This window comes from Plutella xylostella, chromosome 8 (assembly GCF_932276165.1).
Source record: "Plutella xylostella chromosome 8, ilPluXylo3.1, whole genome shotgun sequence".
Lineage (NCBI taxonomy): Eukaryota > Metazoa > Arthropoda > Insecta > Lepidoptera > Plutellidae > Plutella > Plutella xylostella.
In genome coordinates, this window is record NC_063988.1 from 9,901,003 (window position 1) to 9,915,814 (window position 14,812).

Here is a 14,812-nt window from a genome sequence, read left to right on the forward strand (position 1 = left end):
AAGACATGCTAAGAATAAGTGTGAAATTAAACGCTTGTTGGTCGAGTTGATGCATCGTTATAGTAACTAAATCACATCATTATATTTCTGGCTGCTTGTCCACCAGAGCGGAGCAGTGTGCGAGGTAAGAATTGTCAAATAGCATGTAATGAATTTTATGGTGGTGGACAGGTATCCTTACATTAAGCATTATGGCATATTATTGACTGATAAAAAGTGTAATTATGCGTTACTGCTTACCTTACCCAAGATATGTAATTATGTAGTTACCTATCTCATATTTCACCATGTGTGGGGTTAATATCCCACACTGTAGTAGATGTTGTAGATGTTATAAGGGTTGTTCTCAGTAGAAAGATGAATCACTGGACTATAACTTTATTTATATGTTCACACGGTAAAGGTTACGTGGCAACTGGCGCTCCGTAATAATGACGTATATAATTTGCTTACTTCTACTCAATAATGTTATTGCTAATGTTAATGTAATTATGATCTTATTACTATGTATATAAGAATAATAAATGTACGATAGGTATCTACTCGTACATGCTGCGAAGGGCCACAAAATTTAAACAATCAAGTAAATAATGTAAGAAGCGATTGACATAAGAAAATATAAGCACTTAAGATATTATATGTTAAAATTAATATTAGGTATTGAATATGTTTGTTTCTGACGCGTGGCTCCCGAAGAGAAGGTGGTCATCTCGATGTCGGTGTTGGTGGTGGGCGGGCGCGCGGCTCGCGGCGCTACCGCCCGTCGCCGCCGTCTGTGCGCGAGCGCGCACGCTCCCGCCGCCGCCAGCGCCGCTGCCCCCGCCAGGGCTAAGTACGACACTGCGTACTGATGAATGTCATGTGTTGATATCTCTCCAGTAGTCTCACTGCTCTCCTTTAGCTTTTCAATCTGATTCTTGATTTTGATAAGGTCATTTATGTTTGATCTCTGCTCGATTTTTAAGGGTGAGTGCTTCGGGTCTTGTTTTATGGTTATATTATTGATATCTCCCTCGATAGTTGGTACATCTATGTTTGGGTTTATGTTGATTCGACCTTGATAAAACATCTTTGTATAAAATGTTGCTTGACCGTGTTTTATGACGCATCCTTGATCGGCCTTTATAATGCCTGCCGAGTGCGTTGACCGTGAAATCATATGGTCTTGACAAATTACTCTGAGTAAGCATTCTGTGCAGCAAAAGTAGAGCCATGTGTTATCTCTGTGCAACCCGATCCATTTGTTAGTGCACGCTTCCTCGGTGTATGAGCAGCTCGTCGTCGATACATTAGTGAGGAGGCTTATCTCGCACGGGGCATCGTTGTTTCTCATGTTTAGTGTTGGTTTGTTCAAATTGCAAATTAAGCTGAGTGGGTCCATTTTGATACACATAGATAAATCCGTGTCTGATAGTACCATGTAGATTTCTTTCCTCATGTTTATTGCGATGTAATCGATCTCTGATTGTACTGTAAACGTTTTGTTATTATGAATGAGCGGTATTGGTATCGGTTTATATATGTTGAATTGGTTATCACTGGTTAAGGGTAAACTCAGCTCAATTATGAAGTAGTTCTCCTCTATACTCCAACGTACTTTCAGTAGCTTGTATATATTTACGAGTTGATCTTGAATATCGTTAACTGGCAATGATAAATGTTTGGGAATCCTTGTAGATATGGTATTCAGTTGCTGAAGTAGTTGTTCTTGTGGTATCAGTCTCGCGTCGATTCGCCCGTGATGAATATTTGTAGCTGTGTCTAGGAGCATTTGCTGAATATTTTTAATTTTTGTTATGATGATATTCGCTGACAAGGCTACTATATTGAAATAGCTCATGTTTTCTTCCTGGTTTATTCTGTTTTGTAATTCATCTATGTAATGATTTGTTATGTTTAGGTGATCTTGTATCAGTTGAAATTGCTTATTCATGGTTTCTTCATTACGTTGTAAGATATTGTTGTGAGCTTCTATGATTGATGTTTGGTTTTGGATTAATTTAAGTAAATGATGCTCGTTGTTCTGTAATATTTCGATGTCCTGTTTGTACTGGACTGCGAATCTCTGGTCGAGGACACCGAACAGGGTGTTAGCCACGTACCCCACTCCGTCAATCAGTCCCCTGGGCACTCTTCTCGGCGCCATTGAATGTTGTGAATGCAGCACATAGTTATTCCGCTCTATCTCCTCGATTTCTTGTTTCAGTTCCGTGGTTATAGCATCACATATTTTGTTGTAGGCGAATTCTTGGCATCTGTTATCGACGTGATCGACGAGTAATTTTATGTTTGTGACGCCTAGCCAGTATGACGTCATGTTGTAGTATGTAATAATTTTCCACGTGTCTTGTATACTTTGTAGTTGCCCGAGGTTGTCAAAGTATATTGGTTTGTTGTCTTTGAATTGAGACACGCTGATGAAGTCGTTGGCCTGAGTGGCTGGTTGAAATAGTGTCAGCAAGGTGATGAAGACACACAGTAGGCTGGAAATTTTCTTTTGTGGTTTTTGTTGTTTTTGTTGCCTACTAGTTTCTGTTTCTTCATTTACTTTTTCTTCTTGTTGTGTTTTTGGGAGAAACACTAACTTATTTATAGGTCTTTGTATTAGTCGATTCCCCTTTGTTTTCAGTGTAACCACTCTAACCAGGTGGTCCCTTCCTGGATGCACTTCCTCTACTCTCCCTAGAGCCCATCTTGTTGGTGGTTGTAAGTCGTCCTTGATTAGGACAACATCTCCAACGGATATGTTTTCTGTTTTTCTATGCCATTTACTTCTCTGTTGTAATTCTTGTAGATAGTCAAGTGACCATTTCTTCCAAAACTGTTGGTGCATTTGTTGTAGTAATTTCCATCTGTTGCGTAGGCTTATTTGTTCATCTTGCATATTTTCCTCTGGTAGTGAAACTATGGGTCTTCCAATTAAGAAATGACCAGGTGTTAGACACTCAATGTTCTCAATATCTTCAGTGAGCGGCCAGAGGGGGCGTGAGTTCAGGCACGCTTCAATCTGAGTGAGTAAGGTCAGGAACTCTTCATATGTTAATTTTTGCTCACCGAGGACTCGCTTTAGGTGGTATTTCATCATCCGGACTGCAGACTCCCAGATCCCACCCGCATTTGGCCAACTGGGCGCGTTAAAATGCCATTGTATTCCCATTTGGGTGTAATGTTCTTGGCATGTGTCATTGTTCATTGTTCCGGTTTGTTTTAATTCTTTCCGTAGAATTCTGTCACTTCCGAGGAAGTTACTTCCACAATCACTGTATAAATGGCCGACGTTGCCTCTTCTATTAATTAGGCGTCTCAAGGCCAGCAGGAAGGTGGGGGTCGACAGGTCCGATGCTAATTCTAGGTGGACAGCTTTGGTGGCCATACACACGAATATAACAATATAGCCCTTGCTGGTCTTCACTCCCCTTCCCTTGTTTACCTTCACATCAACGTGGCCGGTATAGTCTACCCCCGTATGATAGAAGGGTGGCGATGGAGTTGTTCTTGCGCGGGGTAAATCTCCCATCAACTGTTCCTGTGTTCGATTTTTGTATCTGATACACTTGACACATTTTTGCAGGTTCTGTTTGACTTTGTTAACTCCGCCAATGATCCAGTATTTTTGACGAAGTGTTGTTAAGGTGAGTCTCGCCCCTCCGTGTAATGTTGTTATATGAGCCTCGTCAATTAAGAGGCTTGTTAATCGGCTTGTTGGGGGTATAATTGCAGGATGTTTTGCCTCTTCCGACAGGTATGAGTTGTTTAATCTCCCTCCAACCCGTAGAATTTGATCTTTGTCGAGGTATGGACTCAGTTTTAATAGAGCACTTTTTTGACTCACCCTATTTTTGTTGTTTAAGTCATTTATTTCTTGACTATAATGTTCGTGTTGAGTTTGTTTAAGTATCGTCGCGCGCGCAGCTCTTATCTGTTCTAGCGTCAGCGGTTTGCCGCGCGGTTGCTGTCCTCGGGCGATTGTTATGAAACGCAATACCTGCGCTAGTGTTCTCACCGCCTTTGTGAGTGTTCCGCTATCGTTTAATAGCTTTGTTATTATATTTATGTCTTGTTTTTTAACTGCGACGATGTTCACTCTCGCTTCTATGTTTGTTTTGTATGTCTCGGGCTGTTTATTAGGGGTTGTTTCGGTGTTAAATATGCACTGGGGCCCCTTCCACCATAATTTGAATCCTTTTAATTGACTCGGAAGCAGCCCACGACTCGCGCAATCGGCCGGGTTGTACTCGGACTTGATATGTTTCCATTTTTCAGCTGACACGACGGTTAGGATTTGTTGAACTCTGTTTGATACGTAGCTATTCCAGCGATGTACGTCACCGTTGAGCCATCCAAGTACAACCATTGAATCCGTCCAGGCTGTTACCTTGACTTGTTGTTTCAGGGACTGTTCAATTTTGTTTATCAGTTTAGCCAATAGATGAGCACTGCATAACTCTAATCTAGGCAATGTTTGTGGTTTTTTGCATGGAGTGACCTTTGTTTTGGCGGCCACTATGTTAAGTTGCGGCTCTCCTGGCTTATCGCGTGTCACGCTGTAGACCACGCAGGCGTAGGCCTTCTCTGATGAGTCGCAGAATGCGAACAGTTCCATCTCCGAGTTTTCGGTGTATCCCAGCCATCTCTTTATCGCAAATTGATGCATGTTTGCTAGTTCTGTTCTTAGAGTAGACCATTCTCTTTGCGTTTCGTCGGGTAGTTCACTGTCCCATCCCAGTTGGAGCTTCCAGAGTTTTTGAAATAGTATTTTGGATTTAATCGTTATAGGCGACAGCCAGCCTAATGGGTCGTACAAGGTCGATATCTCGCTGAGGACTTGTCGTTTTGTTGTTGTTTTTGTTGGTTTATTTGTAATTGTTGGTGAGAAAATAAATTCATCACTGTTCGGGTCCCATCCAAGGCCCAATGTTTTTGATGTTTGTGCCTCCGTAAAGTTGAAGTTTCGAGGGTTTCTCTGGCTGTCAGGAAGGTCATTTACGAGGCTGGGCTCATTGCTAGCCCATTTTCTAAGGTTGAATCCTCCTCGTTCTAGTAGTTGTATGAGTTCGTTTCTCGTCTGGCGAGCTTCTGAAACGGAATGCTCTCCAAATATTGCGTCATCCATAAAGAAATTGTTCAGAAGTACAGGTTTTGCCTTTGGGAAGTCATCTCCGTCGTCTTCCGCCAGCTGTTTCAGGGTTCTAAGTGCTAAATATGGGGCTGCTCTTGTTCCATAGGCAACACTGGTAAGTTGGAACTCCTGGAGTGGTTCGTTGGGGGAGTCTCTCCATACGATCTTCTGTAATGGTTGGTCTTCTGGATGCATGGCTATGAATCTATACATCTTCTCTATGTCGGCTGTGAAGACAAAACGGTACTGTCTCCATTGCAATAAGATGGTCTGCATGTCTGCTTGTAGATTAGGCCCCCCTTCCATTAGATCGTTGAGACTCTGCTTAGAGCTAGTTTTGGCTGAACCATTAAAAACTACCCTTAGCTTGGTTGTTACAGCGTTCTCTCGTGTTACTCCATGATGGGGCATGAAGTATTCTAAATTGTTTCTGTTAGATGGTATCATGTGACCCATGTCCTGGTATTCTTTCATGAACTCCTTGTATTGTTGTGAAAAATTGGCGTTTAACCGCAGTCTACGTTCAAGCTGTTTAAACTGGGCTACCGCCTGAGGCTTTGATGTTCCAATGTTCTCCTCATATCCAGCTTTCATGGGTAGCCGTACTTGGTATCGGCCGTCTGTTAGCCTTGTCGTTGTTTTGTTATAGAAAGTTTCGCAGGAATTTACTGTTTCTTGTTGTGAGTCATCGTGAATCTCTTCCTGCTCCCAAAATTTTGCCAACTCCTCGATATTGGTGATTGTTACATGGCATTGATAGGATTTATGTTGCCCACAGATGATCCACCCAAGATGTGTCTGTTGGGCAATTATGTTGGACTTGTTTGTTTTCAGCAGACCTTCCATTACAATTTCAGAGTAAATATCTGCTCCCAACAGCATGTCAATGTTGTCAGATATGTTGAATTTGGGGTCCGCCAGCTGAATGTGTTCTAAATGTTTGAATATTTGTCGGTCAATTGTTTTGTTTGGTAGCTTTTTTGTTAGCGTATTCATTATTAAGGCTTCTGTTTTAAATGTATATTCGCTGTTGATTGCCTTGCAGGATAAGTTGACCATACCCTTGCTTTTGTTTGATGTTGAGGCTCCGATGCCCGATATGACAGCCTCCAACTTCTCTCTCTTAAGCTGAAGTCGCTGGGCGGCATCCTCTGTTATTAGGGAGATTTGGGAGCCTTGGTCAATTAGAGCTCGCAGTGTATAGTAAGAACCAGTGGATGATTTAACTTCGATTCTGGCTGTTGCTAACAAAACTTCATTTTGTTCATCATTCCACAGATGTGTACTAACGCGTTGACCTCGACTCGACACCGCATTCCTGCTATCCATTGCTTCGTGTAAAAGGGTGTTATGTGGCCTGTTGCACTGCTTGCATTTTTGCTTTGATGTGCACTCTTTTCCATGGTGACTGAATAAACAGTTGTTACAAATACCTAATTGCACAACTGTTCGGCGGCGTTCGTTTGGTGTCATATTCAAGAATTCTGAGCAATTGTACAGTCCGTGTTGTTTGTTGCACCGCGGGCAAGTTATCGCAGCCACAGCGTAATGGAATGCTCTTTGACCGCTTCCGTAGCTTGAATGTTGAGTGTTAGAGTTATTTTTGTTATCAGTGGAATATTTTCTAATTGAAGGAGGAGATTTGTTGTGCTTCTGTTGATAGTTTCGGGATTGTTTTACGCTCGATTCCATTGCTGCAAATTTATTTTCCAGATATCCCAAAAACTCGCTTAATTTAGGTATTTCTCGGGGGTTGTTTAGGGACTCGATAAAATCTTGAGCTGTTTCACAGTCGAGTTTCTGCAGTAGTATATGTACTAGAAGAGGATCCCAGCTTGAGGTCTCAATGTTCAAATTTGTTATTGCATTCAGGTTTTCGAGAGTTGTATCATGCATTCGTTTGATTTGAAATGACGATGCTTGTTGGATGGAAGGTTGATTGAGCAGCTCATTAGCATGGTAGGAGAATAGCATCCTGTTGTTATCATATCGCTGCTGCAGGATACTCCAGCAGGTCTCATAGTTACTGGCACTGATTGGTAGATGCTGCACTAGTCGCTCTGCTTCACCTCTTAACTTGGACTTGAGGTGCTGCATCTTCTGGGCACTCGAAATAAAGGAATTGCAGTGTACTGTTTCCATAAAAAGGTCTTTAAAAGTGGTCCATTGAGAATAGTGACCACTAAAAATTGGTAATTCTATTTTTGGTGCCGATTTTTCTTGATGATGGTGAGCCCATATTTTTTGATTGATTGCTGTTTTTGTTTGTTCGTATTGAATTTCTAAGCTGTTATACTCCTCTTCGTAGGTCGTCATGTTCTCGATTATATTGTCCAATTTCCAATACATCCTGTCAACGTTCTCCCATCGCTGGGAAATTGTTCTTATTTTGTCTTCCAGCTGCCATTTTTCTGTTATTTGTTCGATGTTCATGTTGCGAATAGACCTCTCAAATGCCTTTATATAAGATCGGTGTTCGTTTAGCATGTTTTGCGTGTTGTTATCGTATGTTTCCGAACTCAACCCTCCAAAATTGTTATATTTATCAAACTGTACCTCAGGTGTTCCAAAAGTCTGCTCCTTTGGGTCACTTTTGTTTTGTTCCTGTACTCTGGAACCACTCGCCAATGCTTGCTCCACATCAACCTGTAGCTTGGGTTTTTCCATGCGTACACTTTGCTCCAGCTGTCGCCTGGATGACAGCATCAAGTCTCTTGTTTCGTTGTACAGCACTTGCACTTTTTCAAACACTCGGCCCTCATAATACTGGCCTGTTTTCTCCTGCCCTGTTAGTTCCAGACGCGTATTGTTTGTTTCGAATAATTTCCAATAGCTTTCCAGCTGATGAAGACGCTCTTCATGGTAGTCAGCAGTTTTTCTTGCTTTCGGATCTTTCTTGAAGTTAATGTTAATTTTCTTGATTTTCTCCACAATCTCACTTTGTTGTTGTAGAATATCGGCGTAGCTCGACATGTTGTTGAAATGTTGTTGTATATTGACTGTTGTTCAATGTTTCTGTTAATGTTGTGAGTTGCTCACGGTCCAGGTTCTGATCAGACTGTTGATGTTCTGTTCTGTGTTGCCGCAGGCACTGGTCGTATCAGGAATTCACTATTCAGCCACGTTATGTGCGCACTCTCAATCTAGCCGGGGAGGTCCGCTGGTGGAAGGCCGACTAAACCGATTCGCTAACGCAGAAAAACAGCAAAAATCCCGACACAACTTCTTCGAAGGACCAAAAATGTGGGGTTAATATCCCACACTGTAGTAGATGTTGTAGATGTTATAAGGGTTGTTCTCAGTAGAAAGATGAATCACTGGACTATAACTTTATTTATATGTTCACACGGTAAAGGTTACGTGGCAACTGGCGCTCCGTAATAATGACGTATATAATTTGCTTACTTCTACTCAATAATGTTATTGCTAATGTTAATGTAATTATGATCTTATTACTATGTATATAAGAATAATAAATGTACGATAGGTATCTACTCGTACACCATGTTTCTCCTTAGCACATGTCGTTTAGAGTGGCTGATATAATTCCCCTCAAACGCTTATTTTAGAATGTATACTTAACTATAATTCCTACTGAACAATAACTAATTTATTTTATCATGACACTATTCACACTATGTATTGCATTAGTTACGTACTGAAATACACAACTAACTGCTGATTAATAATCTAAATGCCTACTGCTACTACAGTATGGTTAGGTGATATATACGTATATGTACCTATGTGAAACACAGGGGCTCCCATATGATCCCTTGCACTTTTAGATACGACCGGCACACAGTGGCGGATTTACCTATAGGCCAAAAAGGCCAGTGCCTAGGGCGGCAGATTGAGGGGGGCGGCAAATTTGGCAAATAAGTAGTTTTTTTTTATTATTAATTATACGTGTATCATCTGTACCATCCATGTATAAATTACTATTATAAAAAACGAAAACGATTAATAAACGCCTTGTAATATTTCGATAAAACCGGATCCTGGATTACATACATATCTATCTTTGCTACTGCGAAAACAGAATTTGGAGCATATTATTATTTATCCAAACTTGGATAGCACTTCGCATAGCACACCGCTGCCCCCCTACTCTTGAAAGGCAATGTATTGCGTCTGTCTTGCGTTGGCAACATTTAGATTTTGGCCAAAAAAAGTATTTTTTGGCGTTTTTGAAAAATAACTTCTAAATTGTATGCATTATATTCTTGTTTCTAGGTTCTTAAAATAGGCATTACCTAGCCCGTTACATAAGTATTTTTAGTCTTTATTGTAAAAACGCTTTTGAAGAGAAGTTATGATTTTTTAAATGTTGACAACGAAAGACAGACGCAATACATTGCCTTTCAAGAGTAGGGAGGGCTGAACGAATGAACCGATTTCAATTTAGTTTTTTTTTGTATCACATGTGTTCTACGGGAGAGTTTTCTTAGACGCGTGTTTTGAAACTATACAAGGCCAGAACTCAGAGGTTGGGACTGCTCGCGTATATATTTTCAAATTAAAATGGTGCTATGATTTACTTGAAAGTATACAAGGCCATTACGCACTAATCGCGTATATTTCAAGTAAGTTCGGCCAAAATTATGGCTTGAAAATATACTGCAGCAGTTACCACTGCGTACTAATCGTGTATATTTTCAAGTGCCAAGCGGCCATGCAAGCACTTGAAACTATACGTGATTAGTTACCAGGTAGTTATTTTGAATTGTTGCTCTCTCTTTCTTTCATGCGAAATAGTAATAAGTCTATTGCTTTCTAAACATTGCATCATCATTCCGCACTTGACATTGTTTTCGTAACGTGTTTTTTGTTTACATCGTACTGTTAAAAAGTTAATTGATTTAAATTAAACTGTAGAACTGTTCTAAATAGTAAAAAATATCTCTGAAGAGGGTGTAGAACAATTCATAAAAGACAATTACGTTGATTTCAAAACTTGATGAAAAATACGTCAGTAATAGGTCTATAGGGTAATTAAAACCTTCTACACTCACGAGCAATGAATAAGTCCAAGTAGCAAAAAGTCAACACCAAATAACCCCAATTTTTTAAAACATTAATTTAATTTAGAATTTGATCAAAATTTACGTTTTTAGTTGGTTTTAATAACATTTTGATGCACTGTTAAATGTAATTTAATATTGCCGACGGCGGCGGCGTCATTTAGCTAGTCTTTTCCGTTCAGGAGCTATCGTCACTGGAACTTTTTCATTGCTCGTGAGTGTAGTAGGTATTACTCTTAATTCATATAAATAATAAGATATTAGTATTCTAACTTGTAAGTATGATTGCTATAAATATCAATTTATCAATCAAATTAGAGCTTGTTCATCTTTATTTATTAACATTCTATAGGTATGACAGGCAGAACAAGTAAATTGTAGTCATGTACATTTACCAAAATAGTTAAGTAATTCAGAATCAGCATGTAGGTATAAATCATATGCGACAAGTACCTACGCCAATCAAGCAATGTGCGTAATAGCAATGTATATTTTCAAGAACGATTCAGTAAATCCCAAATTGAAAGTATACGCGATTAGTACGCACAAATCGTGTATATTTTCAAGTAAATTTTTTTTTTTTTTCACTTGATACTATACAGTGCTAGTACACTATGGGTGCGTTCTGGCCTTGTATAGTTTCAAAACACGCTTCTTAGACAATAAGTTTGCTGAAAATCGATTTTTAAAAGTTACAGATATTTTACGCTGTAAAGTCTTTTTACGGGTTTTTTACTTGCCTGTTAAATTAAACTTTTTAGGTTAACATTAAACTCTTCAGTACATAGCGGGTTGCAAAAATAATCTAATTAAATGACAGAAATATGATTAAGTTCACAATCGTACTAATAACGGAATGAAACTAACGTATTGAATTTCAAAAGTCAGTAGGGGCGGCAAAATATGAATGGCCTACGGGCGGCAAATTTGTAAATCCGCCACTGCCGGCACACCCGAGCAGTCAGTGACTGTCAATAATCTAATTGATTAACGCAAGTCTACCTGTAGTTTCTGCCATCGACACGCTAAGAAGAAACTAAATTCCCAACTAAACAAAACCTCTCTCACCCCCTCAGGCGACCCAGCGAACTGGCGCATCGACGTCTCCGAAATCCCCCCAGAGTACCAGGGCGCAGCTGGTGCGGGAGGGTTCATGCCGTGGGGGCTGGCCGGGGTCATGGCAGGCGCCGCTAAATGCTTCTTCGGCTTCGTGGGCTTCGACTGCGTGGCCACCACGGGAGAGGAAGCCAAGAACCCCAAGAGGGATATTCCGCTGTCGATTGTGGTCTCGTTGATCGTGATCTTTGCGTCGTATTTTAGTATTGCGACGGTGTTGACCATGATGTGGCCGTATTATCTGCAGGTGAGGTTCTTGACTTGATTTGACGAAAAAGGTGTCGTCAGGTTTCTGATGGTTTAAAAATATGATGAAACATCCTTTATGCATTGCACGAGTGTTGTTAGGTGTCTCTTGTCGTAGTTTTTTCCCCTCCGCGGTATTAACGATCAACTGAAATAAATTGCTCTCAATAAAAATACAATGTATCTTAATGTGTGTGCACTAAAGGATGTTTTGCTAAGGTGTTAAATTTGTGCATTATTTTATTGTGAGTGGGATGTGGATGTTATAGCATTCTTGTGTCAATCGGCACTTTGCATAGCATTGTTTATACACATAAATCACTTCTTTGTCACTATGGACTCTTGAATTAATGGACTCTTGCATCAATTGATACATTCATCACTCTATTGTAAAACTTCAATTCCTAATCAATTAGTGAAACGATGCACCTGCTCATATTTAATTATTTCATCGCTCACGACCTAAGTGATATAAAATGTCTTTATTGAAATACCTATTCTGGACCGATTATCACCAGAAACACAAGAGTTGACATTGATATCGATTCTGAAGGCGGAAATTTTAAATTTAGAGACGTCAAAACCTTAATTTCTTTGTTTAAAATTCGACTCTATGATTGTTTCCGTAAATGTCATTTTATGCTAGCAATTTTTTTAGTTTGACAGCCTTAAAATTAGAATTTCTGCCTTCAGAATCAACATCATTGACTATTCAACCGTGTCTAAGTAGTTTCTATAACTAACTAGGACCGCGAAACGCGCCTTATCTTACTTAGTAACAAAACAAAGCAGACTGTGTAAAGCTACGTTATAGAAATTGATAGTCAGAAAACTCAGAAAGAATGCACAATGCCACAAAACGTCTTGAGAGTACCAATCAATCGTAGCCCATAGGCCTAAGGAGAGTTACAAATACCTACACTCAGTACCCGAGTACTGAGTGTTGTAACGTCTTTCTTACCTATCCATAGCAACTGCCGTCTACTAATTTCGTCGGTCCAGCACATTGGAAGACATCCCGCGCTTCATTTTTCAACAACACTACCCCCGCTACCCCATATTCTACCTTCTCTGCCTGCATCTGGCTCACCCGTTTACCCCCCTTTATAAACATCCCCTTAAACCCCAACCTTTCTAACCAACCACCCCCGTATTCCAGGACGCAGACGCACCATTCCCCCACGTTTTCACCGAGGTAGGCATGCCCGTGATCAAGTGGCTGGTGACCATCGGCGCCATCTTTGCTCTCTGCACGAGTCTGCTGGGCGCCATGTTCCCTCTGCCGCGGGTGCTGTACGCCATGGGCACGGATGGAGTGCTATTTAGACCTCTGGCGAAGATTAACAAGAAGTCGCAGACGCCTATTCTGGCGACGATCTTGTCGGGGTTGTTTTCTGGTGAGTTGTTTGTTTTTAATAAACAATGGGTGAGTACTCAAGATTGAAATTCTGCACGGAAACGGCCACGTGCTTTCATAATAATTTTTACTGCATAAATTTTCCCCGCGGTTACGTTAAACATAGTTAAACCGTGAGCACTACAACACACATTTATCCATAACGTCTGTAATCGATTTTGGTTTTGGTGACTGATGTGATGATCTATCTCAATTAAGGATCTTTATGCAATCTTTCTAGCCAGTAACTTCTAATATCTTCTCTCTTTTGCACTTTGTTCAATGTCGATGTATTATACTTCCAGCGGTGATGGCGACGATCTTCAACCTGAACCAGCTGATCGACATGATGTCCATCGGCACGCTGCTCGCCTACACCATCGTGGCCACCAGCGTGCTCATACTGCGGTAACCACCAGCTTTAGTACATATACCTCCTTCATCATCAGCCAATAGTAATCCATTGGTCGACATAGGCATTTACAAAGAAGCACCACAACACTCTTTCCACGGTCTTCCCACCAGTACCGGCCTTCGACGATTCAGGGAGCTGAAGGGCTTAAAACTGTCTAAAATATTACGTAGGTAAATTAAATAATCCCGAGTAACTGAACTCACTGAGTGCACTGAAGGGTTTTACATCTCTATATCTAAGTAAATATCTATATACTTCATAACTGTGCATCCTGCAGGGCTAGAATTCATATTATTATGATAAAATGTCTTGTCACACCCACAGATACGAGGAGGAGTCCCCGCTGCCCCCGTCGGAGCTGAAGCCGCGCTCGCTGTCGGCGGCCGCGCTGCTGCAGCAGACGCTCAACCTGCTGGGCCTGAAGCAGCCCACCGCGCTGTCCAGCAATATAGCTAAGGCTACCATTGCTATTGTTTGTAAGTGTTCTTTGATGTCAGTGAATAACCGTGCTATGGTCGATGTAGACTTCTATCAAGCGCTAGCTATAATAAATTGGATCATTTAGGGTGCAGACCTTGCGGATCTACATTAGTTTGTTACTGATCTCCATTCGAAAAAATGATTTTTCGCCAGATAAGTATGTCTGGCTAACTTGCCTCTTTAGGTTTTTGATTTTCTCAGTCCCATTTATTATGGAAAAGAAAAGTCTCTAAAAGAAAGAGTTTTAAGGAAGGTATTGAAGATTACGACAACCCTAGGTGTGTTCAATCACAAGGTCACAAAACATAATTATAAGCGTAACGTACAAGGATCGCTTTTTCTTTCTTCTCAACTAGGCGTTCGCAAGCTCGCGACAGAAGAAAAGAAATGCGATCCGTCTAATCAACTTATCGGTTGACCACCTGCTCTCCCATTTAACGCTAGCCTTTTCCCTTCCAACCACCTCACTCTTTACATAATCTCCACCCTTCACTCCCCCACAGTCGTGCTAGCCCTAGCCACCTGCTCGCTCATGACGTTCACGGGCAGCAGCGGCGTGATCTCCGCGGCTCTAGCAGCTCTGGGAGCGCTGCTGCTGGCTTCCCTCGTGGTGCTGTACCGGCAGCCGAGGCAGGACACCAAGCATCTGTCTTTCACGGTAAGTTTTTTTATGTATCCTGTGTAGAGCCCCGTCCCAACGGCTGAAGGAAGAACATGATCGGGAACGGTGGTCAGTTTATAAGGAGGCCTTTGCCCAGTAGTGGGACAAAATAAAGTACCTACGGTATTACTTAGCATACAGGATGTTGTAACGTTGGAGACATACATGTCTTTAATTAAACGTATCTTAACTTAAAACTTTTTTTTTTTTCATTTTAACACTTAACTACGTAATAAATAAAATAAAACATTAATTAAATCAAATAACTAAAACTAAATAACATTTTAAAACATAACTTCTTTTAAAGTACATTCGCACTCAAAATACTGAAACGTAATCTGTAGTCATAAACAGT

The 14,812-nt window shown here is 40.8% G+C and overlaps 1 protein-coding gene across 1 annotated transcript in view; it reads left to right on the top strand.

Moving 5' to 3' along the window:
* The window catches only part of LOC105389360 (cationic amino acid transporter 3), a 36,495-nt gene that overhangs the window by 18,794 nt on the left and 2,889 nt on the right, over nucleotides 1-14,812 (top strand). Inside the window, exons 5-9 of the mRNA XM_011560458.3 lie at nucleotides 11,220-11,506; nucleotides 12,665-12,902; nucleotides 13,207-13,309; nucleotides 13,641-13,792; nucleotides 14,300-14,454. Of these exons, the coding sequence (XP_011558760.3) occupies nucleotides 11,220-11,506; nucleotides 12,665-12,902; nucleotides 13,207-13,309; nucleotides 13,641-13,792; nucleotides 14,300-14,454 (935 nt within the window). The remainder of the gene's footprint in view (nucleotides 1-11,219; nucleotides 11,507-12,664; nucleotides 12,903-13,206; nucleotides 13,310-13,640; nucleotides 13,793-14,299; nucleotides 14,455-14,812) is intronic.